This window comes from Zalophus californianus, chromosome 10 (genome assembly GCF_009762305.2).
Source record: "Zalophus californianus isolate mZalCal1 chromosome 10, mZalCal1.pri.v2, whole genome shotgun sequence".
Classification (NCBI taxonomy): Eukaryota; Metazoa; Chordata; class Mammalia; order Carnivora; family Otariidae; genus Zalophus; species Zalophus californianus.
In genome coordinates, this window is record NC_045604.1 from 44022510 (window position 1) to 44049065 (window position 26556).

Consider the following 26556-nt stretch of genomic DNA (forward strand, 5'->3'; position numbering starts at 1 on the left):
CTCACTTTGACAGCTGATTGGGGTGGTGCCTCCCAGATTTCTCCATTGTGAAGTTACTCGGTAGCCCTTTGTAATTAGTAAGTGTCTTATGAGGACATACTTTGAAACTATATAAATATCCTGTTACTCCTTACACTTTTACCCACTAGTTTTAGCATCCATTGATGAGGCTGCCAAAGGGAGATTCTCTAATTCCATCATTCTTTATATATATATATATTAGTTGGCATTATTCTGAGAGGTAGTTTTTCCTTCTGTCCCACTTTTTATGTTAGATCTTCATATTAGATTTATGGATTCCTCTCTTATTTAATAAGTTACAATAGGTTGTTCTTGATATTTATTTTGATCTTTAAATGTCCCTTATTTAGCCGTGGGGTAGCTCAAAGCTGACCCCTGTGATCTTTTGATAATTTCCCTCATTCTTTGAGTGTTATCTTACTTTTGGCACATCAAGACATTTCAGGCTCATCTTGTATTTTCTGTGCCATAATCCTGGAACCAGCCACTCCTCCAAGGAGCAAAATTAGGTTTCATTAATTCCCCAAACGCCAAGAGCCAGCAACAACAAAAATGGGTCACTCAAATTGATGAAAAACTCTCAAAGATGATGCTGAATTTTGAGCAAATTGTTTATTAGGCTACTTGGCTTTAGGGAGCATGGCCTATTTTATGTATTATTGACAAATATTTTTGGAGCACTCATTGCTTTTGCAGCCTACCTGGCACCAGTACCCATGCGTTTTACACTGTGACAAAGGGTATTTTTCCTACTTTGAGAAATCTATTTAAGTAGGGGAGGCAGCAAAAAACAAAACATAAGAAATAGTAAAAAAAAAAAAAAAAAAAAGAGGAAAACATATCTCTTTAAATAGGGATATGTGAACATGTTGGTAAACAGATGCATAGGAACATTATATATTGATATTAGTATATTGATTTATTCACTAAAATAAATAAATGCTAAGGACTGTTCTTTTTGCTAAGTCTGTGAAGGACAAGTTATATTTGTATGAAAAGGTATAATTTTTGGCTGTGTTGAAGAGAATATGGTGTGGGAAATGGGCTCAGGGACATTGATCCAGATTTGAAAAGGCGGACAGCGAATTCGATGATACGCAACTGAGTGGTTGAGTTTTCCTCCCATCCACTGTTCTCTGTATTGAAGATGTTCTGGAACCCAGCACTGTAGTCTCTAATCACAGGGAGAACTCTTAGGCTCCATGTGCTCAGTTTCCATGTTCCAGTTTTTGATTGATTATTGTTGACTGTCATCTCATAAGACCAATGACATAGCAAATTATTTCATTATTTCAAACTCTCACTGTTTATTGAGGCTCTACAGAAGTGCCCAGTTATTAATCAGAGCCCAAACGAGAAAGATCTCGCCATGTTGAGATCAAAAAGAGTAGTTACCGAACTATTGATAGTTTATTAGTGTCTAATCATATTCTAAAGAATGGCTGGCAAAAACTATTGTGGACTTTTTTGTGCCTTTGTGCTGAGTTTGGTGAGGGTTGAATATGTAATAAAATAAAGTTTGTATTCACATAGGATTGTGGACTCAGGAGTTCTCCTAGAGCAATTGTACTCAAAGTGAAGTCCTAGAGCCAGCAACGTCTGCCTCACCTGTTAACTTCTTAGAAATGCATATTCTCGATACCACCTAAGACCTACTGAATCAGAAATTCAGGGGCGGAGGGGTAAGAGGGTAATCTGTGTTTTAACAAGCCCCCTCCAGGGGATTCTGATGCTGGCCAGAGAATTAGAGTGCTGTGTATTGGTTCTCAACAGTTATAACTTATGTGTCTGTGTGTTGGACTCAACCAGGCATTATTTTTACTCTCAGCTACCCTTGCTGGGTAGCTCTTTGAATTGGGAAGAATGTTCAGAATATGTGCTAATTACAGTGTTAGAGACAAACAATATTAACTCTTCTCTGTGCTTAAAACTTATGCTAAAAACTCTAACTACATAAACATCAAATTGGTTAATTAATCAAGACATTCATCTTATGTAATACAAAAGCCTTTTTAAAAAGTAGGTGAAGACTGACAAATCTATTTAAAAATTTTTAATATAAGTATTTTTGTTTCCAATTGATTTCTCTACTTTTCACAAGATCTTCTAAATAATAATTTCTATCCACTAGATGTGAACAGGCCAAAAGATCATGGGAGAGACTAGACTTTCTATGATTCATAATTATCATCTAATGCTATGAATTTGGCAAGCTTGTTCTGAACGTTTCCACAAGCATGAAATAAAAGAGAGACAAGTCATTTAATGTGGGAGATGCATTTGAAATTAGGTAAAGCAACAAATATACCTTAAATACATCCAAAGAAGTTCAGTTTAAAACCTCAGACCCCACTGAGTGGCCACAATTTATGGACAAGTTAACTGTGTACCCTTAACTAAGTCTCTCAACCCTGCCTATTTTTTCTATAAATGGGGCTGTCACAACCCCACAGAATTGTTCAAGTCAATGGGTAAGTATGTAAAAAAAATACAAAATTTAGTATAATCAGGTAAATTAAGTTTTTGTGGGGTTGGAAGCTTGTGCAACTTGGGGCCGTCTTTTAAAAAATATATAAGATCAGGCGCCTGGGTGGCTCAGTTGGTTAAGCGACTGCCTTCGGCTCAGGTCATGATCCTAGAGTCCCGGGATCGAGTGCCGCATCGGGCTCCCTGCTCAGCTCCCTGCTCTCCCTCTGACCCTCTCCCCTCTCATGTGCTCTCTCTCTCTCTCACTCTCTCTCTCTCAAATAAATAAATAAAATCTTTAAAAAATATATATATATATAAGATCACAAATGCAAAAGTAAGTGTGGAGCCGGAAAGGGGCCCATGAGCTCCATTACTTCCACATGGCACCTCCGTGCTGTGACTATATTTATTTTCAGCGAGTTGCTTCCTTTATGTCACTGTGTCATCAGGTGGGAGCATGACTGTACTTCCCTTCCACGGCAGACACCTCAGCCGCCGTCTGGTCAGGAGAACCTGTTTGGTGTGCTCACTGCATGACGACAGTGGGTGCGGCTCAGAGGGGAGTGCCAGGCTGTACAGACCATGCCCAGAGGCTACAGAATCAGACTTTTGTCGGAGGAAGAAAGAGCGCCCGGAGGCATGCATTCACCGGAGCAATGGTGAATGGCTTGACTGGGCAGAGCCTTCCAAATCTTGATCATTAAACCTCTTAATCTCAAACATGGAAGAGGCAAAACTCAATTTTTAAAGATCACTTGTTAAAATAGGACCACTCCTATCCTCAGGAAATTGCACACCAGAGACCGTCTCAAGGACTGGAGTCATTTTGAGATGCTTTGTGGCCCAAGCCTGCTCTAAGCATGCACCGTGCTGAATAGAGCATAAACTCGGGACAGCGAAGACACAGACCCTGATGTTTCAGCCAGGACTTGATGCTACTTGCTTTTTCTTAAAACAAGACAAACAGCAACAACAACAAAAACAGTGCTATTTCAATGTGTTGAAAGAGCTGAACTCTTTTTTTAAAAGTTCCAGTTAACACAGAGTGTTATATTAAGTGCTTATCGGGGTAAGTGTATTCTTAATGCCCTTCGCCGATTTCACAGTCCCTCCCCCCACTGCCCCCACCAAAAGAATCTGAATTCTTTTGAAAAAATTTGTTTATTTATTTTTAAGTAATCTCTATACCCAACATGGGACTTGAACTTACAACCCCAAGGCCAAGAGTTGCATGCTCTACCAACTCAGCCAGCCAGGCCCTCTAAAGATCTGAACTCAAGCTTACCCTTCTGAGTCTATATTTCTGGAGCCTGTGAGCTGGTGCAGAATAATAATAGTGTCCTTCATTTAGGAAGTCCATCTCACTGGGGACTCCGGAGTAACCTGTGGATTTTTGCTCTCTTAAGTGGCACATTGAAGAATATTCTGATTAGAAAACACTGAATGAAGGACTAGAAGACCTCAGTTACTTTCATCAAAGGAAAAGGATTTCTGATATTTATTACTGAAATAGAACCGAGGCAAGCCCACCTAGTACACTGAGAGTCTACTCTGTGACTTTCTTAAGGAACCTAGGAAAGAGGCTCGCCACCTGTGAATGATTTACACAAATTACCTAGGCCCACATCAATATCTGCAATAGAGGAACTCTAGTTTTTATTCATATGGGCATCATTATATCAAGCAAATTTTAGACAAGTTTTATTTACTGACTCCTAAGTATCTAAGAAACTTCATAGTGATCTGTCTTTCTACACCTATCTACTGAGAACCAGCTCCGTGTGAGGCCCTGCCCACGGTGGTGAGGATAGAGCAGTGTACAAAATAAACAAAGACCCCTGCTCCTATGGGACTTATGTTCTAGTTAGGGAGACATAATAAACAAAAGATGAATAAAATATGTAAATATTAGCCAGTTGTGTAGCACTTAATATATTCCAGGTGCGGGTCTAAGAACTTTATAAATATTATGCCTATACCCTGATGAGGTGGATGCTATTTATTATTACCATTTTGTAGACGACAAAAATTAAGAATAGAGAGATTCTATCTTTTTTTTTTTAAGATTTTTATTTATTTGACAGAAAGAGACACAGCAAGAGAGGGAACACAAGCAGGGGGAGTGGAAGAGGGAGAAGCAGGCTTCCCACCGAGCAGGGAGCCCGATGCAGGGCTTGATCTCAGGACCCTGGGATCATGACCTGAGCCAAAGGCAGACACTTAACGACTGAGCCACCCAGGCGCCTTGAGAGATTCTATCTTGACTACCGGCTAAGTAACAAGCCAGGCCTCGAACTCAGGCAAACTGACTAAGTCCTACCTGTATCCCAACCGCCACATTATAATGCCTCTATGTGGCCCCAATGTCTAGGGGGGCAGAAAGTTCTAAGGAGAAAAACAAAGCAGGAAAGGGGGAAAGAAGGGGCTTGGGGGATGGGGAGGGCCTTGAAATTTGATACAAGATAGTGGAGAAAGCCCCACAAAGAAGATAGCATCTGAGTAAACCCAGAACCACACAGATATCTGGAGAAAGCACATTCCAGGTAGGGACACAAGAGATTGCAAAAGCTCCAGAATGGAACCAGCCATGTGGCTGAGGGTGAGTGAGAAGGAAGACAGTGAGGTGATGGGTGGGTCGGGGTGGGGAGTGGGACACACCATGTGAGACTGATGCCATTACAGGGACTTTGGCTTCAACTCAGAAGTTGGTGGAGTACCTAGGAGCTTTTATAATAAGGCATGATGAGATCTGAATTATACTATAATAGGAGGAGCCTGGCAGTTGTGTTTAGACTAAAGGTGGGCAGAGGCAAAAGGAAGGAGATGAGACAGGAGGCTATCACAATAATCTAAGCGAAAGATGAGGGGGTTTGTATTAAGGTGATCATAATGGAGGTGATGAGAAGTGGTCCAATTCCTATCATGATCTGAAGGTAGAGTGAGCGGTGAGAAAAAGAGTCAAGAATGACTTTAAGGTGCTTGGACAGAACATGCCACTGGTTTTATTTTTATTCCTCACTCATTTTCAGGCCTTTCCATATAGGGAAGACTGAGGCAGAAGAGGTATAAGGGGCAGAATATCAGGAGCTCAGCTTTATATTACAGCTGAGATGTTAATTACCCATCCAAATGTAGATTTCAATTAGGCAGTTGAACATGATCTTAAGAGTTCAGGGATGCTGTGCAAGCAAGCTAAAGATATAAATTTGAAAGTCGTCGGCAGATATGCTTAAAGCTGTGAGACTAGCTGAGAAAACCAAGGAAGTGAATAGAGACAATAAAGTGATGAGGTCCAAGGCCTGAGCGTTGGGTGGCTTCCCCTCCATTAAGAGGGCACTTCTATGTCCCCAGGTAAGAGAGATGCACATAATGTCCTGGAAACCAAGACAAGTGTTTTAAGGAGAAAGGAATGATCAATTCTGACCAATGATGCTGATAGAACCCAGAAGAGGTAGGCAGAGAATTAGCCATTGAGTTTTACAGCATGGAGGTCCTTATAGACCTTGTAGAGGCCAGCTCAGTGGAGTGTGGAGGCAAAGGCCTGATTGCAGTGGTTGGAGAGGCGTCGTGGGATCTAACAGCAGCAGTTTCAAGAGAGACCAGGAGGTGAGGAACTGAAGAGCGCAAGCACAGACTACTCTTTTGTTGTCCATAAGGGAGGCAACTCTAAAAGGGAACAGAGAAATAGGGCAGAAGCTAAAGTATAACAGTTGAAGGGAGTTTTTGTTTTTTAGGATGAGAAAAATTCAGAAAAGGAAGAAAAAACAACAATGCAGGAGAGAGAGTGAAGAATCCTTCTCTAGGAGGTGGAGTGCTCTCCCTGAGTAGGATAAGGGCTGAGCCTTCCTGTGGGTCATAGGTGGGGTATGTACCGGGGGTGGGGAGGTGGGAAGGAGGGCAGGTCGTTGGATGTGGCAGTAAGAGCCTGTGGGAGAGGTGCTCTGCCAAGTGCTTCTATTTTCTCAGTCTTAGGAAATAGGTCATTGGCAGAGAGTGACATGAGGGAAGAGATGTGAGAGGATTGAAGAAAGGGGAAAGGATGGAATAGTCTTCAAGGAGAATTAGGAGAACCAATGGACTAGGGAAATGCGGTCTAATTGCTCAGAAGCCCCTTGAGGTTAATGAGCATGAATTCGATCTATGGCAGTACCTTAAGCCTGGGATTCTAATGGGACCCTGAAGGGGGGGGAGGTGGGAAATGGGTGGGAAGCCCTGGGATAGCGAGGTGGGACAAGTACAAAGATGGTCAGGTCAGTGGATTGCAGGGGCTGAGGTATCATTAAAGTCAGGGCACTGGACAGACTGAGCTTCCCAACTCAGAGGTGGTGATTAGAAATCGGGGGGCGGGGCGCGCAGTTCTGGAAGAGGTACAGTTACTGGGAATGGCAACATCTAGATGTGATCCCAGGCGTGAGTAACTGAGCAGGGTGTGTTTTACTAGAGAGTGTATTTGGTGAAGCAGTCACACTTTTCTCACATTTTCAACCCTGTCCCAGTTGAAGCCACCTCAATAAATTGTCCAAAACGTTGTTTTATTTCTCAAATGAAACTGAATGACATCTTTGTTCACTGGCAGCCATAGTCCATGAATGACCCATGGTGACTCATCAATGCCCTGACTCTCTGCATCCTGCCCACAGACACATGACTAGGACATTTGACGAGAATCCCTGATAGGAAAGGATGGCTTTGAATCCCCAGTGAAGATTACCATACATACTTGGGGTTGATGAATTATACTTGAGTAATTTCTGTAAAGCCAGTGGTTTAAGAAGGGATATTTTATTGATTCTAACCAAATAGCAGATTACCGTAGTTCCCTTTGTGGTTGCCATGTGCATTCTGCAAATTGGCCTTCTTTTAAGTATACCCCACAAGGCAAAGAATTTGAAAACCAGTACCCAGAAAACCTAAATCAGAACCCTTAATTTGAATGTTTTTTTTCCCCAGCAACTGAGTTCACTGAAAAAACAAAACAAAAACAAAAAAAAACTTCAAGAATATAAGCTCATATGAATTATCTCACCGAAAAAAGATATTAAAGAGACAAAGAACTATCCAAAATTTCCAAGTGAGATCAAAGGGTTGAGTCAAAATTTGGCTTACATTGTCTGTGTTAACTGTAGTGCTAAAGAGTAAAAATGGTGGTTAGGAAGGAACCAGATCCAAACTCTTCAAGAAGGATTGTAGTAGGGGTGCCTGGGTGGTACAGTCAGTTAAGCACTGGACTCTTGATTTCAGCTGAGGTCCATGTCTCAGGGTTGTGGGTTCAAACCCACATTGGGCTCCATGCCCAGCATGGAGTCTGCTCGTCCTTCTTCCTCTGCTCCTCCCCCCACTTGGGGTTGCTCTCTCTCTCTCTCTCAAATAAATAGATAAATAAAATCTTTTTTTTTTTTTTAAGAGAGAAGCAGGCTTCCCGCGGAGCAGGGAGCCCAATGTGGGGCTCGATCCCAGGACCCTGGGATCACGACCCGAGCCAAAGGCAGACGCCTAATGACTGAGCCACCCAGGCGCCTTGATAAATAAAATCTTTTAAAAAAAAGATTGTATTAATCATGCTTTAGACAATTTGGGTGACACAGAGAGGACATCTGGCTTGTTAAATGAAGGCATGAATGCCTCAGTCGGAAAATGAAATGCTATACCTTAGGGAAGTCTGTTAGCAAGGGTCTCGTTAGCCAGAAACCATATCCAACCCCAACATCTTCTTTCCTGAACTCTCTATTTAATCAAGGATTCTCCATTTGCTGTCTTTATAGGAAGTGGGGGGGTTAAGGAGGCTCTGAACTGGCCAGGATAATTCATTTTAAGAATCTTCATGATGATACACAGGAGCTGTTCAAAGCCATTTTCCTTCTGTCATTTTAATGGCCTGAGATAACAGATCGAAATGAAGGCCTGTCCTTGGCGCTGGTGAAAGCAGAGCAGAAGACAGGAACGGGGGCCAAGGCCACTGGGGGACGAATGCTTCTACACACCATGCTATGGGTGGGTTTGCCAAGGGATTGTCAGAACCCTGGAATGCTGTGACAAGAGCTGTACCCGACCTAAGCGGGGGGCGAGGAACCCAGTGAGCACATTAGGGTCCTCTCTGTCTTGAGGTAAACTTCCGAGAGGTGAGCAAACACTTACCTATTTCCATAAGCCTATGCTTTGAAAGCAAATTCTGAATTGCTTTCAGAGAAAAAAAATTCTCTTAAAAAAAATAATGGGGGCTGAACAGATGTAGAAAGATTATAGGCTGATCCAACAATACTCTTTCCCCATTTTCTTTCAAATGAACAACCCCAAACATCACCTTTTCCGTTTTACAAGAAGTCTTTCTATGGAAAAGTTCAAGTGGATTTTCAGCTACCCAGCCAATTATTCCAATTATTTTAATTCGTAGGCATGGAATTTATTCTCAAATAGTTTGGTGGTGGTGGTGGTGGTGGTGGTGGTGTGTGTGTGTGAGAGAGATATTTAAGAGCATGTTAATGCTCGATCAATCTAAAGATGTATGTTTTAGGAGAGGCATAGAGCTAGCTTCCTTTTTGAGGAGGGGCAGGATTCATACCTACAAAAGGAGCCTAATGGCCTGGAACATTAGAAGCACATTCTCGGGACATGCTGAGGTAACCAGTTTAAACTTGCCAAAGGATGCTTTTCCACTTGGCTCACAGCTATTCATTCATATTGGTTTTGACCATCCCACTTGTTTTATTTTTAATTCCTTATTCATTTTCAGGCCTTTCTGTATAGGTTTAGCAAGAAATTGCTAATTCCAGAACTGGCTGGCATTTGTGACACTGAACTAGAAGATTAAGTCAGGTTTTAGAAATTGTTTTTTCATATTTCCTCCATGCCCAGCTTGAAAACACTCCAAATATTAATCCTTAATTATAGAAAGTGGTAAGTTTTAAAGAAACCAATTTGGGGGAAGTTGGCTTTAGACTATTTTTCAGGGGTGCTTTGTAAACACTAAACAATTCATTCAAGCAAAGACTGGCCTAGAATACTTGAGGGGAAAAAACAAATCTCCCATAGAGAAGAAGTCTAAACAATTTATGTAGCTATTCTGCCCTTGAGGAAGTGGAGGGTAACTCCCACTCCTTAGCTGTGGGGCAGCAGGGAGTGACTTCTGAAGAATACAGTATGGAAAGGGGGTAAAGAGTAACTTTATGGTGGAGAAACCTGGCAAAACTGCCTCAGCCAGGTGACTAAGGTCAATGTCAACAGTGATGTCATGCTGATAGTATGTATCCTTGATAGGATGAAATGAAAATGGTACTTACCACTGTGGTCTTCCTCCCCAAAACCCATATCCCCAGTCTAATCATGAGAAAAATATCAGACAAATCCCAACTGAGGAACATTCTACAGAACATGTGACCAGCACTCAAAACTAGCAAGGTCATCAAAAAACAGGGACTGTCTGAGAAATTGTCACAGCCAAGAGGAGCCAAAGGAGACACAACAACTAAGTAGAACGTGGTATCCTGGATGGGATCCTGGAATAGGAAAAGGACATTAGGTAAAAAAAAAAAATTAAAATTAAAGTTAAAAAAAAACCTAAGGAAATCTCTAAGATATGTATCAATATTGCTTTATTGTGGCAAATACACAGTATTTGTGTATGTAAGATGCTAATGTAAGATGTAATCGGGGAAATGGAATATGGGGTATATGGGAATTCTCTGTACTCTATATTTAAGTTTTCTATAAATCTATAGCTTTTCTAAAAATAAAATCTATTTAAAAATTACTTGAATGAGAGGTGAACACACTGCTCTCACACAGTCTGATGCAGAAAGTCTCATCACAAATTGGGCAGTCCTGGGCAGTTGGAACCCTGTAAACATGGACTCCACCATTCAGACTATGCTGTGAAGAGAAGTATGTTCCCAGGATCCCGGCTTCCCCATTCTGGGCCCTTTCCCTTCATAAGGATAAGAACTAATACTAACCAGTGCTGTGCTAAGTATTTAGCTCATTAATTGCCCTTTACCTTCACAGCAGCCAACACTATGAAGTAAGCAGGGGCTGTTGTTATTATTCTTTTATCCAGGCAGAAAATGACACCTAGAGAATGGAAGGGCCCAAGATCACTCTGCCTGGAAGGGTGGAGCTGGGATTAAAACTCCAGACTGTCTGGGCCCCAGAGCCAGTGTTCTTGCACCTCTCTCAACTGTGTACTCCTCAATCTCCTTCACCCCTTCTCTTCCAGGCATTCAGGGGCTCCTATTCTCTCCAGCAGGAATTCTCCTTAGTTGACGAAGGGCCAATTTTATGATGACCCATGGTGTTGGCTGTACTGTGTAGACTTGGTAGAGAAATAATGGAGGCGGGGCAGGTGCCATGAGCAGGGTGGGAAAGCACCACTCTCTGAAGTAATGCCTGGTTTCTAATTACAGCATTGGCCCCGATCCCACACTCAGATCCCCACAGGGACTTGCAGTGAGCCTGAATCCCATCCTCTAGTCTACTCTAGCCCTAAACCCAAGTGTGGTACCCATCTGATGTTTTGGAAACAATCCAACCTTCGGGCATTTTCAAGTGGTTTCTATAATGAGCACTAGTAAACCCACAGGTGTGCCTAAAGGAGGATTTATGAAGCTGAGCATACTTTCCCAACCCTATATTTCAGAAAGGTTGACTCCCTTTTATTTACAAAATAAGGTGAAATTGTATGTGCCAGCCCAAACGAAGAGAAGTAGGCTCTCTTTCATGTTTGCAAAAGATGTGTATAAGGCTTTGAGAGAGTAATTTGAAATGGCAGCTTCTCAAACTCTGCCCTTTCCCAGACATTTCCTTAAATGGGTATGAAGTTCACAATTTAGTAAAGACCCTTGGAAAGGCTAGTAAAAGAATAGACCCATTCAGTAATTTCATAAATATAGGGAGCTAAATGTAAAATATTCCATCATGACTTCCTGCTGGAAAAGTCAAAGCTGGTTTAGGTCACTTGGAGGGGAGATTGCTGTTTGTTTTATGAGTTCCCTGGGGCATGGTGTGGTGACAAGTTTTCTTTTTTTCCCCCTTCGGTTATCTGTTTTCTAATGTTTCCACAGTGGACTTGTGTTGCTCTTATCCTAATAGAAGTAAACAAGAAAAGATATAGACATAGATAAAGGTATCTATCATCTATCTATATATATATATATGGCATCAGAAAGGTCAGATTGTTGTTTTGACAGGAAATGGCTTACCTGGAAAACCGTGATGTGAGCATGCGCAGGAATGGTTCTTCCTGTGACTGACCAGGCATTGCTGAACAATTTGAGGGAGATTTCTCCTGGGAGCACAGCAGGACTCTGGGGGAATTCCTCTAACCGCTGTTGGTGGGTTGAAGATCTGGCAGAAGGTTTGAGTAGTCTGGTTTCACGGAATTAACAAATAACTAGCAGACAATTCATAAAAACAAAACAAAACAAAACACACCGCCAAGGTTGGAACACAGATCAATGTAAGGAACTGATACCAATCAATCTGGAAGAAAAGAATGAGGGTAAGTCAATCACCCTCCAAACTAAGGCTTTCATTCTGAAGCTGGTGTGTTCATTTCTTTTTCCGCTCTGCCCAGGAAAGAACAGGGAGGAAAAAACCGACTAGGTTTACATGTGAGGGACTTATATTGGTCCAATTGAGCCCAACTTTCTCTCCTGTAACATCATGATTTAGGGGATTAGAGTTAGCTACAAAGTGGGTTCATGTGGACCCAAGCCAGGGGTTGGCAAACTTTCTCTTAAAAGGCCAGATTGTAAATACTTGAGGATTGATGGACCATATGGTCTCTGTTAGCAACCACAGAACTCGGTTGTGGTGCAGGTGTCGCCATGGATAAAATGTAGGGGAAGAGTTTGTGTTCTAACAAAACTTCCCAGAAACAGCTGGTGGGTAGGACTTGGCCCACAGCCCTAATTTGCTGACTTCTGGCCTAAGCCAATCATAGTTTTCCTACCCATTTTGCCAGATAGGGTACCCAAGCTTAATCCAATCCGCATAAACTATTTTCCTGGTGATAGTTACTGATTGAGAGATACGCACAGGACCTAAATCAGCCCAATCAGGAAGGGGAAAGATTTTTGTTTGAAGTCTTGGGGAGAGAGATCAATAATCCTGATTGTTACTGGCAACCAGTCTACAACTATGAAGGGAACCAGTGTTCAGATGAAGTGGATTCTGAATAACAGAAGAGAAAGATAGAACTTGGATTCTTGATGGCCACTGGACCATAGGATAATTTAACCCTGTTTCCCCTCCAACCTCTGGATTTTCAATTATTTGAGCCGATAAATTTGCTTATTGTAAAAATCACTTTGAGTTGGGATTTCTACTACTTGCAGCTAAATGCATCCTATCTGATGGAAAATTTTAAAGTAAGTTTATGACTTTCAAAGGTTACAAATGCTAAAAAGAGTTGATACCTGTTTCTATAAAATTTCCTTTCCATCATTATAAATAATTGTGAAAAATAGGAAATGAAATGGCTCTTTTTAATTGCCTAGGTTGATGAGTGTGGGTCTTCCAGGGGGCAGGGAAGGTTGGATTAAATGACCTTTAATTTATGGAATATCTGGGTTGGAGGATACTTTCTCTGTGGTCTCTTGACCTCTGGACAAGGTCACGGAAGACCTGGACAAGGTCACGAAAGACCTTCACCAAATACCTTGAGCACAAAGTGTCCACTCACACCCTTGGTCTTAAGCACAGGTCTCTTCCGTTTGGCACCTTCAAGCTCTAAGCATAAGAAAGTACTTTTCAAATGCACATCTAAAACTGGAATAATGAAGATAATCTAGAACCTTGGACCTTAATGAAAAGAGCTTATCAAAAACAACAATAATAAATAACCACTTGTAACATGAAAAAAAGTATTTTTCATAAACAGCATCTCATTTAGAAGTTTAATGTTCCTTTTGCCGTTCTTATTATAGTTATAGACCATTGTTCTATATTCATTGTAGTCTCTCTTATTTGTGTGAATTTATGGCTTTAGGGTCTACCCAATTACTTTTATAAAACAAGAGAACTTAAGTTTTAGAATTGTTTTTTTTTCCCAAGCAGTTCCAATCTGTATAGTATTAATGTAGTTAGTCATCTTCCTAACATTGTTAAGGGGCAATTTAGATTAGATAATGTTCCTCACCACATTAATATTTAAACTGAGGTATAGAAAGGTAAGTGAATTCAGTCTTGCAAAAATAAGTACTAAACATGCATTACTCATTCGTTAAAAAAGATACTACTGAGGGCGTACTGAGGACCGGGCAGTGAGGGTTCTAGGCCTTGTTACAAGAGTCACGGCTGTGCTGAAGCTTATGTTCTGGAAGGAGAGACAGTTAATCGTGAATGTCTGATGTGGGGTGGTGAGAAGTGTTAGGAAGACACACAAAGCAGAGTCAGGCATAGACGCCGAGTGGGCAGAGGTGGGAGGTGGCATCTGATTGTGGTCATTTTCTTTTCTTTTTTGTTTTTTTAAATATATTTTATATGTTTATTTGTGAAAGAGCAAGCAAGCAGAAGCTGGGGGAGTGGCAGGCAGCGGGAGAAGCAGGCTCTCCGCCAAGCAAGGAGACCGTCGCGGGATCCGATCCCAAGACCCTGGGATCATGACCTGAGCTGAAGGCAGGCAATCAACTGACTGAGCCACCCAGGTGCCCCTGATCATGGTCATTTTCACCCTCAGGTGGGACCGGCTCTGAGACAGAGCATACTTTCTTGTTTGAGAAACAGCGGAAGGGCCGTGTGGTCAGAGCAGAGATGGATGGGGCACGTCGTTTATGACCTTAGAGGCCCCAGATGGACACTGGGTTTTATTCTGAGAAAGATGGGGATTGTCGATGTCACGAGCTTGCAGATTCCCGACAAACCTAAATATCGCCAGGAATACCAAGACAGCAAACCTGATGAATTCCTACTCTTCATTAAGCTGATGTAACAAGTTGTTGAATGGCCATTGATGACAGAACCAAGGGATTAATTCATTGTTCTTTTCCAGTGCAGCTTGTTGTACCAGGAAACTCTACCCCACGATCATATTTTTCATTTGGTCCCTTCATGCCTAAGGAAGTGTGTTTCATAACACCTGTCTTAGCCTTTCTCCAGAGATTATGTAGAGTGGAGCTGTATGATTTATCAAGTGCCTACCACCATGTCTGGCTCAGAGGAGATACTCAAAGAAATTCATTGAACAAGTAAGCAAAAGAATGAGCACAGCAAAATATTGTGGTAAAGGATTCTCTATAAAAATTATCTCAAATAAAATTGTCAGACTTTAATATTAAGAGTTTAGTCTAGGGTCACTGGAAAGACAGATTACAAGCACTTCTTTCCTCTTCTTGTGTCATATTATTTTCTTTAAAAAGATCAAATCATAAAATCAAAATCTGCATTATGATGAGAGTTTTTGAAGATAAATTCCATTTGTAGGTGATTACAGCATCTGAGTAAGATTTCAAGCATGTTCTGGGAAAGGAATTTAAAATACTTTTTTTTTTTTACATTTAACAAATGCTCAGTATTTTGCTTCTCGTGAATACCCTTTGAATATAGCAAAGTGAATACTTTACAATAAGTAAGAAAATGAAAAACAAAACGGGCAACTTTCCAAATTTTTGGCATAAGACGGTGAAGTTTAAAGTCAGAGCAAGGAACTTATATCCCATTTCCAGGCATCTAGTTTACAAGATTTTATTAATATAAAAATGATATTTGCCAATAGAAATGCAGGGTCAGAAAATGTTAGATAACACATAAGATAGAATTTCTGTTGGGTAAAAATGTAAAAGTCCAACAATAAATCATAAGTGTCTACCTTCAAAAAATTTTTTTCCCATCAGAAGTAATTTTATCTACTCACTAACTTAGTTACAAGTGACCACAGTGAAGGAGGTACTTAGTGAGATGTCCATTTTAAAAGGAGAGACAGGTGCCTAGGTGGCTCAGTCGGTTAAGCATCTGCCTTTGGCTCAGGTCATGATCCCAGGGTCCTGGGATTGAGCCCCACATTGGGGAGCCTACTTCTCCCTCTCCCTCTGCTGCTTCCCTGCTTGTGCTCTCTCTCTGTCAAATAAATAAATAAAATCTTTAAAAAAATAAAATAAGTCAGAGAGATAAAAAGGCCTTGGACCTGCGCTGCCCAATATGGTAGCCCTAACCACATGTGGCTATTTACACTTAAACAAAATTAAATAAATTAAAATTTTCATTCCTCATTTGCACTCATTTCAAATGCTCAGTAGACCCATGTGGTTAGTGGCTATCTCATTAGGAAGCACCAATATAGAACATCTGTAGACATTTCCACTGGGTAGCACTGCCTTAAGGAGCACAGACAAGGGAGTCAAGCTGATAGAATCTTTAAGAAAGGTGGGCGAGCAAGCTACTCTGGAAAAGGAGTAACAGATCACACCGGGATGGCTCTTTGGGAGGGTAAATGAGTTGAAAGACAAGTTAGACATATTATAGTTTTTTGTGGATGTTCAAGAGAGTTACTAAAGTTCCATACCAGAAATTATTTTAAAGTTTCATTACCTTAGAACCAGATGTCATATTTCGTTATGATAGGGAACCTGCTTAGAAGAGAAGAATGGGCAGGTTTTTTTGGATGGAGGAAAACATGCTAAGAGCAATATCCTCCCAAGATTGGTGTGGTAAGCAATGTTTTCTAAAATGATTGTAAATTACCTGGAGGACATAATACATGGTTTAATCTTCCAAAAGGTATTTCGCTGAGGTTGGTGCTAAATGTCAAATCAGTGCAGCGAAAAGAAACTTTTTGGAAAAGTTCGCAAGAACTGGAATAAGCAGAAAGGTAAAACGTGAAATTCAGTGGAAAACTCATGTTAATTATTATATTTAAGGAAAAATAATCCAAATTAGAATAACTAAATGCTAGGGTGCCTGGGTGGCGCAGTCAGTTGAACGTCCAACTCTCAGTTTGGGCTCAGGTTGTGATCTCAGGGTCGTGGGATCGAGCTCTGTGTCAGGCTCCGTGCTCAGCGTGGAGTCTGCTTGAGTTTCTCTCCCTCTCCCTCTCCCTTTCCCACCCTCCTCATGCTCTCTCTCTCTCTCTCACACAAATAAATAAATAAATCTTAAAAAAAAAAAAAGAATAACTAAATGATGGTATCTGAATTACCAGCTTCACATCAAGGACAAAATCAAGAATTCATGTAGACTGATCCTTTGGTTCTCATTTACTGCTGATGGCTAAAAGGAGCCCCTCTGGGTAGACAAAGTAAGGAAGAGATTTCCTTCCTCTGGATGCATGCAGACTAGTGTGCATGGCTTGGCAATAGAAGTTCTGTGTGGGCTTTCAGTGCTCTACTATTCCTGACCCCCTACACATCTCCTCTGCTGGACCTCTCTGGGCTGGGCCTAACCCTACAAGATGCCCGGCACAGGGCCCTCCATCCAAAATCGCATGCCACCAGTGCACAGGCTGAGCTACTTCCAAACGTAAGAAGTTTTACAACCTGGTCTCTCTTGGTCAAGACATACGTGGGGAAGCTTGGAAACATTCTAAGGAGAGCAACCAAAATCATCACCAGGGCAGGACACTAGATGAGTCTAAAAATGGATTTTTCTGCTAGAAAGGCAAAGGGACATATAGATCAAGCTTATAAAGTCATAAGAGATTGGGGAATGGTTGAAATCTACTCTTGTTTAGCAAATCCTAAAGTATTAGAACCAGGAATGATTAAGAGGTCTTCTTAAGAAAATAAAAGAAAGTCCATCTTCTATAGCAGATCAAGAAAAGACAGCTATTTAAAAGAAAGAGTTGGTGAACTTTATGGATAAAAATTCCATAATATGTTAATAAGAAAATCTGAGGATATTTTGGATTGTTTTCCTAAACATTTAAGTTAGTGTCATGGAATACAGCGTAGTTCTGCGTAAGGGGACATTGACTGTCATCAACATGACACTTGATACGTTATCACTCTTTTGGCTCTGTCTGTGGTCCAGTGGGAAAATCAACTTCGTGCTTGACTGGTTAGACAAGATCTGGTCCTGAAAGGAAGCTCATTAAGTTAATTTTTATTAGTATAAATTTATAAAGTTAATAAGAATTCTTCAGAAAATTTCAAGAGGTAAGAATTAGTCTGTGGATAACATTGGGACAGTGACTTCAAGACAGGTTTTCTATCAGGCCCTGAAGAGTCAGAAGATTTAGAATTGCCCTTTCCTTAGAAAATATTGACTATAAGATTAAAACCTAACAAGCAAACCGACCAACAAAAGTCCTAAAATTTTACTCAGAAGATTTTTTATGAAGTAGTTAATTTTAATTCCAGTATAGTTAACATACAGTATTATATTAGTTTCAATATACGATGTTGTGATTCAACAATTCTTTTCAAAAGATTTTTCTATCTAGAGCTCAAGTAATATATATTCATGTCTGTGCACATATGTGTAGAATTTTTAGCGAAGATATAATCCATGTTAAGTTTACCAAAGGCACATAAAATGTATCTGTTTCTACATAAACAATTCTGCTGCCAAACCAAGTAGCCATACTCTGCTTTGGCTGAGATTTTCTAAATTACTTCCAAAGGTTATATGAATAGAGGGCCCTGAGATAAGAAAGTAGCAAAGGCATTAACAGCTTGATAAAGCAATGGCAATTAAATCTTGTTTTGCTGTGTACTCATATAATAAACAGCAGAACATTGAAACAATTGTCTAAATAACTCATATATTATATATAATATATAAAGTATATTCACCTAAAATAAACAGATAATTGAGGGAAATGTGTCATTTTGGTTTAAGTTATCTGAATCAGTGCATTAATTCTCTTCCTGAATCTAAGCAGACATACTGAGGCTGTGGAAATATTTAGGCTAGTGAGGAGTATCTCTGGACTTCTCAGTGATTATTGGTAGCTCTCTCCATAATTGCCATGGTCTGACAGTTCCACCTTGTAACCAAAGTCGAATCCAATCCACAGGCTTCCTGCAAAAGACCCACCCGGGAATGTTTGGGGATTTCTGTGTAACCTGGAGATAGCCACTAAATTCTGAAGCTCTTTCAGACCGCTCAGACTCAGACGAAGCTGAAAATAATTTCCAATTATTGTAAGGAGTTTAAGAACTAAGATACTAATAAAAGAGCTCTTCTACTGGATTAAGGTATCAGACCAAGAGGAAAGCATCAAAACCTGGCTGGATGATGTAAAAGGATGTTGCGTAAGAATCTGAAGTCATTGTTCACTGACGAATTACAAAAGGTAATGGGAACAGGAAAATGCACCCCTAATAAATGTTTCTTGCTGATCTGCAGGAGAGGAGTCCTGTAGAATATAGTATATGTTATAAGGACTAGGCATTTTATTTTTTTTAAAGATCCAACTCAACTTTTTTTTTCAACTTTTTTTTTGAAGTGGAGAAGTGTGTGTTTATTTAGTGAGAGGCTTAATTTGTTTTTATCTTGTAGCTGAATAATTACTCTAGAGAGTGGAATTGGCATGGATTGTGAGGGAGCCTGAGTAACCTCAAAATGAGGATAATAACAGCACCTGCTGCAGAGGGTGGTGGTGATGAGTGAGTTCCTAACCCCCTGCAAGGCTCCCTGCGCGGAGCTGGGCGTGTGCAGAATACGCGGTACAGCCTCACTGCAAGTACCCTGGTTGTCAAAATTATTATTAGATGTTTATGCATTTTTTTTTAAGATTTGTTTATTTATTTGAGCGAGAGAGAGCAGGAGGAGGGGGAGAGGGAGAGGGAGAGGGAGAGAAACTCAGGCAAACTTCCCACTGAACATGGAACCCAATGCAGGGCTCGATCCCACGACCTTGAGATCACAACCTGAGCCTAAATCTAGAGCCAGTTGCTTAGCTGACTACACCACCCAGGTGCCCCACATTAGATGTTTAAAATGTGTCCAAAATTTCCTATCTAAAGACAAAGAATTCGACTCTAACTGATCTAGGGTTTTTCAGACTTTAAAATTTAAAGGTGGAAAAGTTCCAGATTGAAATTAAGAAGCATGTTTAGAAACACTGTTTCCTGGGCATTTCTTCCTTTGGGAAGGCATATGGGTGAGGAGCTCTGATCTCAGGGTGGCCCCCTCTCCCTTCCAGCCTGTCTTTTCATGCCTACAACCCTGGACCTCCACCAGTGCAACCCAGGTGAGAACTTTCACTGTGCGGGCTCCTTCACCTCTCATTCAACTCCAAATATCTATAGATCAAGGATTAGTGTGGCTGAGGAACTGTGGGCAGCGCATTTAATCTAAGAATCAGACATTTCACAGATGGGTGGGTGCCCACATTTCAGACTAAGGGAACACAGCAGCGGACACACCCTTCAATCTAAAGTTCCCAGAATCTTTCACCCTGTCATTTCTTCTATGTTCTGAGCATGTGTCCCCCTTCTCTCTGCTCTTCCCCATTTGTCGTATTGGTAAACAAAGGCTCGATTGGAATATTTCTGTCTGCAATAACTACACCAAAAAAAGAGAGATGCAAATGAAATCATGCTTTGCGTGGAGCTGTTCATTTCCCAGCACATTCCCCGCCTAGGTGTACCACCAGGCAGCCACAGAAAAAAAGGATCATCTGCCCTTAAAAAGGAAAAGGCATTACTTGAGCTTTGGCTTGGCTTCTCCGGCTCCCTGAAAGCGAACTGTGGGAATGCTATATATGTTTCTGCATAAAATGGAAGCCTGCCACTTCAGCCAGAGTGCTTGCTTCAGAGAGCATTGTTTTCTGGAGTCTGGCCAACCTTCGAGAATTTACCCAGATGGCCCAGAGAACACTGAACCACTTCCATTTATGGACATTGTCCTTTATCAATTAAGAACAAAGGAGAGTTGGGTGTTTTGTGTTTTTTGGGATTTTTTTTACCTCTTGATTGCTGTATTTTACATTTAAAATTTGTCTGCACATGCTGACATCATTAGAACTATCTGGGGAGATTCGGGGCAGGGAATCAAGTCCCACAGTCCAGTCTGTTGCCAGCATGTGAACAGGCCGTGCTTCAGTTTTTATCATAAGTGAGTTTGAAAGTGGGTGACATGCCAGACATTCCTCCTGAAAGTGAGCTAAGGTAATGATGGAACGCAAGGCAAAAATCAACATGTCACTTGCAATTCTATTTGGGAGGTTGGGGGTGGAGAAATGACAGTTCCGTGGAGGGATTTACATAGCACCGTAAAAAGAAAAGTCCCCTGGGTGTTGACTGAGCTGCAAATAAAACAATGGCCCCGGGGACTTCCATGGCCTCAGCCTTCCCGGCCACGCCCCCAGGAAATGCCCCAGCACCTTCCCAGCTTTGCAACCGGAGAACTGTGTGGAATGAACATCATCCCCACTGATACCAGGGCTTCTAGATGGACATGGCCACTTGGGGGAGTGGGGGGCGAGACGAGGACAATGCACATGCTCACTTCCTAGAACATGTCCAGCTGGGGGTTGAAATTTGTGCCTTCCAAGCAAACATTTCAGAATGGCATCTCTTACCTTTCATAAATTGCCCCAACAGAGAGGTTTCCAGCAAGAGGGGTCCCCCTGCCACTCCTGGGTAGTGTTTCTGCCTGGCACTCTTTAGAGCTTCTGAGAACCAGTGGGGTGCTAGGGCTGGACTCTGCCTTGACTTTGCCACAACCTGTGCAGACAGTGGTGTGTTTCTAGTCCTAGGTCTGCGTTTGCACATTTGAACTGAATAGCATCACACACTTATCATATCGAGTTTTTGAGATTTTCTCTTATTTTTTATACCAGTTTTATTGAGGTATAATTTATACATAATCAAATTTGCCTATTTTAAGTGTACAATTCGATTGCTTTTTTAAAATTTGATTGCTCTTGACCATTATTGTATTTCAAAATATTTCTTTCATCCCCCCAAATGAGCCTCAGGCCCCATTGTGCTCGGTCCCCTAACCCTGCCAGCCACTGGTATGTTCTTTCCTTGTAGTTTCACCTTTTCTAGAATTCATATAAATGGAATTATTTAGAATTTGGTCTTTTGTTGTCTGGCTTTGTTCACCTATCGCAGGGCCTTGAGATTCATCCATGTTCTGTATGTGTCAGTGGTTCATTCTTTTTTTATTGGGGAGTAGTACCTAATGATTTTTGTCTGAATTTGGAAAAGAAAGATTTATTTGGGTCACATGGAAAAGCAAATAGACTTTCACTAGCTTTTCGAAAAGCATGTGTTCACTGAAGTTAATTGTAGAATTCTTTAAATCCATCTTACCGTTCCATTTTCCCTGAAATATAAGATCTTCCTACCCCTTAATTAAAATGAAGTTCTAAATGCAAAAATCTTAAAACATTAGGCAGGAAGATCCGAAGTGAAGGAAATTTCAAGATATGTAGCAAAAATACAAATTAATTAACAATTTCCAAGTAAATGTTGGCAGTCTGGATAGGAACCTGGATTAGACCAAGAGTTTCACAGAAGTCTGAAATTACTATTGAATTGTCAGTTAGTAGAAGGATTGAAGCAAAACCCCCATCTTTCTCATATGGTATTTGTTAGTAATTATAATAAGGGAAAACTGATGGTGCTTAGTGATAATAATAGCAACAACAACTATTATTACTATTATAGCTAACTTGTATAGTGAATATAATAGGTCTGGTACTTCCCTGAGCACTAGATAGGTCATTAATGCATTTAATTTTCCCAGCATCCCTACCAGGTAACTGTTCTATCATTACCCCCATTTTACAGATGAAGAAACTGAGGCTTAGAGAAAACTAAACAAACTTCCTTGAAGAGAGGTCAAGCCAGGATCTGGTCCAGGGAATTCAAGAACCTTCAAGAACCTTGACTTTTGACCAGTAGAACACTACAGAAAAATCCTCAAATTGGCAAAGGGGATTGATGTTGTCCCTGAGCAAGGTAAGAGATTGAGCCAGAGCAGACATCTCCAGCCTGAGCCAGACAGGTTGTTGAGATGTGTGGAGAGGCCCAGAAGAAGGCAATGAGAAGGGGAAGGAAAGGAGAAACACTGACGTGTACGTTCACATCAAAGAGGCTGCCGGTTGGCCTGCTGCCCAGGGCCCAGCTGCCTATTTTCTACCCCAGGTCCAAGTGACCTCTGGGGGGCCTTTCAAAGCTAACAGGTTAGGAATATCAGAAATAGTTGTTCAGAGTCATTGTGACTTGGCTGTATTGATGCGGGCCAATTGTCCACAGTCTGGTTGCGTTGTTGTGAATGTGGATGAATAACCACTGGCTGCATATCGAATTCATTCAGTATTGTGAATTTGTCCTTTTTATGGGGCTTTTTCATCTGACCCATAAAGTCTGGAACAAGATTGCCTAGTTTTGAATCTTGGCTTTGCCACTTACTAAGAAGTGCAACTTTGAGCATGTTACTTGACCATTCCACCATGCCTCTGTTTTCTCATCTGTAAAATGGGAAATTAAGAGTACACCTATCCCGTAATATCGTTTCAAACGTTAATGTGTTGTTATGTATAAAGGATTTACAACAGCGGTTACAAATAGTAGGTACTATATGTGTGATGACTTTTATTCCTATCACTATCCAAAAATGATGGTAGGTGAAAAAATATATATTTGTATATATAAAATAAGCTATAATAATCTGCACTAAAATGAAATTTACACCCAAGACTTTATTTTGCAGGGCTCTGTTCCTTGTTCTTGCAGGATTGTGGAGGATTGCACAACACTGATGGGTACAAATGCAGGCTCAGGAACCCAGGGACATGATTTTAGCCTCTACAATTACAGCCTCTACAACTCTACTAGTTACCAGGTGGGAAAATTATAGATACCTGGTCTCCAGGAACTGAAACTGTAGCAGTAATTGGACACCATGTGTTTTGAGAGAGAAGAATCTTTATGTTATTTGTTTGAATCCTGAACAGAGTAGAAGAGAAGAGTAGAAGCTTGGGATGAGAAAAATGGGAGTTTCCTTTCTATTCCTTGTTTTTTGGTTGCTGGAGATTTTAGAGTAGATGGTAGCCAGTTGGCAGTAAACTGTCCCCCTGTGGTTCTTTGGTGCTGTGTTTAGATCCTGATTTTTCCCAAACTCCTAGTTCATGGTCCATGTTTTCTACAAAACCCTCCCTAGCTATCCCAACCAGCCCATACTGCTCTCAGTTACATGCATAAACGGAAATTCTTACACCTTTTGACACATAATCATGTATATTCTGTTGTATTGTTTGTTGCCTTATGTTCTATAGAACTCTCTAGAGAACATTCATTCACTGACTCAGTGAACAGCAATTTATTGAAAGCCTTTGCAGGCCTTGATGATGAAAAGTAGGAGAGGGTTTGTTTTGGACAGATTGTGCATATATACTGAGTACATATAAACCTCTGGTGATTTTTATTTAGTTAATTAATTTTTAAAAGATTTTATTTACTTATTTTAGAGAAAGAGAGGGAGAGAGAGAGCATAAGCAGGGGCAGGAGCAGAGGGAGAGGGTCAGGCAGACTCCATGTTGAGAGTGGAGCCCAAAGCTAGCTCCATCCCACCACCCCACAGGAGGTCATGACCTGAGCTGAAATCAAGAGTTGGGAGCTTAACCCACTGAGCCACCCAGACGCCCTCCTCTCTGGTAATTCTTAAGTCTCTAGTAGGAACCAAAGCCTTCTGTTTGACAGAGGCTTCTACATTATTGCCACCAGCCTCCTTAGGGATAAAGACGATGTAGGATACAGCAAAATTTGCAGTTTCCTGGTTATCACTCCCTTCACTTAGCACAATGGACTTGGATGACACTCACTGTTAGTCTTGTCAAACATTTTCTGTGGGCCCACAGAGAACTGTGTGGGAAAAACGTTCTAAGATGTAAAAGGAATATGAAATCTGAGTCCTCCTCTTTGTTCTATTGAGCTGAACATTTACTGAGCACTGACGGTGAGCCAGCGACTGCACTAGACGGGGGGAATAGAGAGTGACACCTAGCCTTCGTAGGGAGGCCAGCCAGTCAACAGGTGAGTTCGTGAGTTGCTAGCCAGGTGATCAGGAAGTTAGGGGGTCCCAGGAGAGGAGCCCTCGGTCCAGCCTGGTGACGGGGAGGGAAGGAAAGAAGTGTTAGCAGAGCGGGGGTGGGGGAGGGGTGGGGGAGGGCTGCCGTACTTCCCAGAGTGGTGAAGGGTAGGCCAGAGGGTGGAAGGCACCCTGTTAACGACTCTCCGACGGGCCTGTTTTCCTTGCGGTCCTTTAGACCAGAGCTGATCAGGGTCCGAGTGGTTTCTGAGTTTGCGCACTTGAGACTGCGGCTCCCAGTTTGAGGAAGGGGCAGGCTGCCGGCTGGCTACCTCTGTGAATCGGGCCGCGGACCACCCCGGGAGAGAAAGAGGGCTGTGGGGAACGTGGCACATTCCTCCAGCAGGATCCCGGGGCCGCAGCCTCCGCACCACACCCTTGGCCCGGGCCAGGTGTGCAACCTTCTTGCCGCGAGAGGGGGGCGCCCGGCGGCTGGGGTGAGCGCTTTTGCAGCGCGGTGTGTGCCGTGTGTGTTTGTCTGCCTCCAGAGGGCTGGGTCCTCCTTATTCACAGGTGAGTCACACCCTGAAACACAGGCTCTCTTCCTGTCCGGACTGAGTCAGGTAGAAGAGTCGATAAAACCACCTGATCAAGGAGAGGGAAGGCAGAGCGGAGCGCAGAGTGAAAGCTACCAGCGGCGAGAAGCGCGCAGCGACCCCTCGGCGGCGGACGGACCCGCGGCCCCGGCCATGCCTGCGCCCTGGCTGAGCTGCGGCCTCTGCCTGGCGCTCCTCCTGCCTGCAGCCCCGGCCACCTCCAGGAGGGAAGGTGAGTCGGCTTCCCCCGGAGGAAACGTTGCAGCCCTGGGCTGGTAACTGGCCTTGCTCTGCAGCCTCTGCTGGCTGAGCGCACCTCCGAGGATTCCCACTGTGTCGAGAACTTCTTTAGAGCGCCCTCCTTCTCCCGCATCCGGGGCTTCTCCGGAGATGGGGTTTAACAGAAGACCAATATTATATACAGCTGTCCGTGTTTCAAAGGTGAAGCCAGTAGGTTGTGCCAAACCAGGATTTTTCTTCCTTTAAAAATGTTCCTTCTTGATTGCGTTTTGGGTCAGTGGGCCCCTGTTTGATCAGGAATATCATCAGCAATATGTTGGCATATAAATTCTTTTCCCATAATGTGTTTTCGTGGACGGGATTTGGGTGGGAATGTTTTCTGTGACTGTGAACACCACAAAGATGGAAAAGGAGCTCCTCTAATAATCCTTCTGGAATTCTCGGTTCGTCTTTGGGATGGAAACTGAGCCTTGGTGATGCCTCACTTTTGCATAATGTTACTTCTTAAGGGTATTCTCACATAATATTCATTCAATAGGCATTTTTGGGGCACCTCTGTCATAGATCATTTGATCTGAGCTCAGGGATCCAGAGGCTGTCCTGTCCTGAGAAGTTCAACTCACTCATGTAAACAAAACTTGCTGAGAACCTAGCAACCGTTTGCTATAGGCATGTGTCAGCTATGACAACATGTATCGGGTGTTTTCCTTGTCACTTAGTTTTAGCGATAATATCTGCTTGTCTCATTACCCTGATTTTTCATATTTATATTGCTTCCTGCACCTGATGGCATTTCAATACTCATTTCAATAGGTCCAAGAGTCATTTTCACACATGTGAATGCATGAACATGAGATAATGTTCACGTAGGGACAGAATTATCTTAAACTTTCCCTAAATGGCTGGCCTGAATTATGTTTGAATGGCATGGATACTTTAGCATGTGTTTGAATGCATTGATACAGTCCTTTTTTTTCCTTGGAATTAATTTCCAACCTATCATCCCTGACTACCATGTTAAGTCATTTATGAAAATAATCATGTAGGTTAGGTTCCCTTAGAGTTAACCTAGTGAGAAACATCCTAAAAGTAAGAAGAGTCTCCGAATATTAGAATTCAAAGGGACTGCTTCTGGATCAACTACTGTACCCCATGGCTTAGAATATGAAAACACAGAAATGGGTTTGCAGAAAGCCACACACCAGCTATTGGCAGATATACATCTTGCACTTGATCCGGGAGTTCTTAGGCTGGAGCTTTTGGGACCACATTGTAAAAGTAATAAAGGAGCTAGTACATATGTTTTACGTAATGG

At 41.9% G+C, this 26556-nt stretch overlaps 1 protein-coding gene across 2 annotated transcripts in view; it reads left to right on the forward strand.

Moving 5' to 3' along the window:
• The first annotated feature begins 24137 nt into the window (after positions 1 to 24137).
• The window catches only part of LAMC2 (laminin subunit gamma 2), a 54938-nt gene continuing 52519 nt past the window's right edge, over positions 24138 to 26556 (forward strand). Inside the window, exons 1-2 of one of the 2 annotated variants that reach the window (XM_027610322.2) lie at positions 24138 to 24410; positions 25029 to 25233. In XM_027610322.2, coding sequence (XP_027466123.1) covers positions 25155 to 25233 — 79 coding nt within the window. In that variant the 5' untranslated portion in view covers positions 24138 to 24410; positions 25029 to 25154. Of the gene's footprint in view, positions 24411 to 24977; positions 25234 to 26556 lie in introns of those variants that run through there. The other variant, XM_027610323.2, reaches the window with a different exon arrangement.